The 3,591-nt window shown below is 39.8% G+C and overlaps 1 protein-coding gene across 1 annotated transcript in view; it reads left to right on the top strand.

Moving 5' to 3' along the window:
* LOC104950675 (secretory phospholipase A2 receptor-like) overlaps window positions 1–1,387 on the top strand; it is a 2,149-nt gene extending 762 nt beyond the window's left edge. The window contains exons 3-4 of the mRNA XM_010777221.1: window positions 229–543; window positions 977–1,387. Coding sequence (XP_010775523.1) covers window positions 229–543; window positions 977–1,353 — 692 coding nt within the window. The 3' untranslated portion in view covers window positions 1,354–1,387. The remainder of the gene's footprint in view (window positions 1–228; window positions 544–976) is intronic.
* The last annotated feature ends 2,204 nt before the right edge of the window (window positions 1,388–3,591 follow it).

Here is a 3,591-nt window from a genome sequence, read left to right as displayed (position 1 = left end):
CTTACGTTACGTGTCTCGTGTAGTCTACTACTATACTACTACTACACACACACACACACACACACACACACACACACACACACACACACACACACACACACACACACACACACACACACACACACACACACACACACACACACACACACACACACACACACACACACACACACACACACACACACACACACACACACCTCAAGTGAGATAAATATTTATTATTTGCAGATGGTACCTACACCCTGATTGACAAAGAGGAGGACTGGTGTCATGCTCTGAAATACTGCAGAACGAACGGCAGTGACTTGGTCAGCATCCATAGCGAAAAGGAAAATGGCTTAGTGCTTGAAAAGGGAAACAACAGAAGCTTCTGGATAGGACTCATGCACGATGAATGGAAGTGGGAGGACAACGGCTGCTCTTCATTCAGAACGTTCGAGGCACGCGATCCAGGTCCAGAAATAGAAAGCTGCATATCTTACACAGATGGACAAATGAATGAAGTTGATTGTAATGACGATAAACAAACATATTGCTCCAAAGGTAAGTAATATTTATGCAAAGCAATTCCAATATAATGTTACATTTAATAAAAGGATCAAGTTCAAACAAACACAAAATCTATACATGTGGTGGGAAAATGTTTAGAGGACACTATAAGCACTGATGTTGCACTGGTAATAACAGTGTGACATGAGGAAATGTCAAGACGAAATAACTCTATTCAAATTAAACACATGTCGATGTTATCCGTCAAAAAGTCAACTGAACTTCTGGCAGTGCTTTGTAAATATAGGAATGTATATTTTGATGCAAAATGCAGTCTAAAGTGAAAGATGCCTTCATTAGAGTCAAGAACAGTACAAGTTATACATTTCAATCCCATAGTAAAAGTACACATACTTTATGTTTGTGAATAAACGTTTGTGTCTACCTGTAAATCGTACTTCAGTGTTCTCCCTGGTTTCATCATCAGGTGACATGAGAATCAAAGTGATCAATCAGAGTTTGAATTGGGAAGAAGCCTTTGTGTACTGCAAGACCAAACACTCAGGCCTGCTGTGGATTGAGGACAAGGAAGATCAGGACGCTGTCAAAAAATGGCTCGAACGCAGCGATTTGGTTGGTCCGTTCTGGATCGCCCTGAGGCAGAGTCGTGTCTTTGGGTTCTGGATCTGGAGAGACAGTACAGTGTCTTACAATAACTGGAAGAATGGATTCGTGCCTGAGCCGCCCTCATCACACATATGTGGTGTCATCGGCAAAAACACGAGCGATTACACGTGGACGGATGAAAACTGTTTGCATGACCATCCTTTTCTTTGTGAGGAGGAGATTGTATACATGGATTAACATGGGTTTGACGGCTGATCATGGAAATGAAAATCACAATGAATAAACTGACTTTAATTAGATGGATAGATTCCACATAACTGTATTAGGTTAGTTGAAGGCAATAAAATAAAGTTGAAATAGGTTCAACTTGATATTATCGCTTTCAACTAACCGAATAGAGTTCTGTGAAATTTGTTGACAGAAAACATTTAATTAAAGTCAACGTTTCTGTTTGTTCAGGGCAGCAACATGTCCCTTTAATACTCTGATTGATGTTTTTCTTGAATTCAGCTGTCTCTTAAGTTTTTAACATAACATTGTAGTTTGATGTGTGTGTAGTTAATAGACATTGATGATGTGTTCTTAATGATGCCTTGTTATCAACAGGAGTGGAAATACATTCATTATTTTGTTTATGTTTAGATGTTTGTGAAGTAACTCAGTGTAACTCAATCAATTGAATCAATTCATTTTGTATTTGTGTTTATGTGATGCTCCACTCCCTGACCCCTGACCCATACGTAATAATTAAAAACATATGTATCTACATTAAATCAAGAAAATGTGCTTTTAAGTCTTTGATTTCTTAGTGTAGTTTGATGCAGTTTAGTTTTTTTTAATACATAAATGTATTAGGTTGGTTCAAAGCAATCATATTAAGTTTAAATAAAAAAATAAAACATATTCGGTTTAACTTAGAAGTGTTGCTTTTCAGCTAACCAGTCCATAAAAGCTTGGATAACTTTCAGTAACATTACTCACTACATGGACACATTTGAAATGAAAGTGTGTGTGTGTGTGTGTGTGTGTGTGTGTGTGTGTGTGTTGTGGAGGAAGCCCTGGCTCTTCTTGATGAGATATGATCACACACTTACACACACATACATCACAGAATGGCCAGAGAAGAGAGCAGAACGACAAGGGAGAGTCAGTTTCTCTGGAATAAGCAAAGATCACAAGGCGTATAAACAAAGTCGCACGCACGCACGCACGCACGCACGCACACACACACACACACACACCGAGGATCCTGACTTATTGCCAAGCACATTTCTTGGAGCAAAAAACAGCAAATGTTTGTTGGCAGAGATCTGGGCCAAATACACGGCTGAGAGTTGAATGACGGCCCAGGCTTGGTGTCCATTCAGCCAGAGCTAAATCATAAGACATTCATACCTCCGCCAGGACTGAGTCAAAGGATCAGCAGTGGATGTGATTGATACAGTCTCTTGGCTTTATTGAGAATATCTGTATGTCCGAGTACTGGTGACGGCAAGTTTGATCTCAGAGTTGAACTTTATCTACAAGAAATTATCAGAATCATAAAATTCTATCTGGACTCAAGTGGTACAATTCGAACCTTGTCATAGTGATACTTTCTTACATGGAAACAATACAAATCCGGCAAATTAAAGGTCCCCTATTATACTGTTTTTCATCAATATATTATCGGTCTCAGATATATACAGAGCCTGTCTCTGATTGGCAGAAACACCAAACAGATCATTGCAGCATTACCCATAATCCCCTCTGTTTCAGCCCTGTTTCCAAAGTGCTGATTCTCTGTCTGTTACTTTAGATGAAAATAAGGAGCCCCTCCCCACGCCCCTCTGAGAGACATTTGGTTAAAAAGAACTCAATGGTGCTCTAGGAGGAGATTCAGGTGATAAGGGGGGGGGAGGGTTACCTTGGTTGCTGATTGGCTAATGGTTACACAAGCCAAAAAATCGTTATGACATCATAAAGTGGCAAGTGGGGACACATGTTCATGCATAAAAGACATGAAAAAGTGGATTTTGCATAATAGGTGACCTTTAACACCCTGAGAGACTACGGGATCTATTTTAATCTCACATTTAAACACATATATGCTGCTTTTTTACATGCCTACATTCAGGATTAATCAGGTACCACCTACTGAGATCTTAGCAACCATTTAACACTACAAGTCTCTTTGACACAATACACCCTAGGACAGTGTGTGAACCTGCTGGAGGGTGACATGGAAACTTGGCATAAGGTGGGCTGTTAAACTGGAGCAGGATTAGCATTCGGCTGACATGGTGAACGAGCTACTGCAGTTTAATAACAAACTGACAACCGACCTTTGCCAAGGCTGTTTCCACGAGAATTTTGGATTATTTTTCAAATTCAATTAGCTTCCTTGGACCATGTTACACCTTTCTACGAGTGTTCATGAAAATTGGGCCGGTAGTTTTTCCTGCTGACAAACAAACCAACAAACTGAACCAAAAA

This window comes from Notothenia coriiceps, unplaced genomic scaffold (genome assembly GCF_000735185.1).
Source record: "Notothenia coriiceps isolate Sejong01 unplaced genomic scaffold, NC01 NC01_scaffold00017872, whole genome shotgun sequence".
NCBI lineage: Eukaryota > Metazoa > Chordata > Actinopteri > Perciformes > Nototheniidae > Notothenia > Notothenia coriiceps.
The sequence above is the reverse complement of the archived record's forward strand: the minus strand, read 5'-3'. Positions and strand labels throughout refer to the sequence as shown.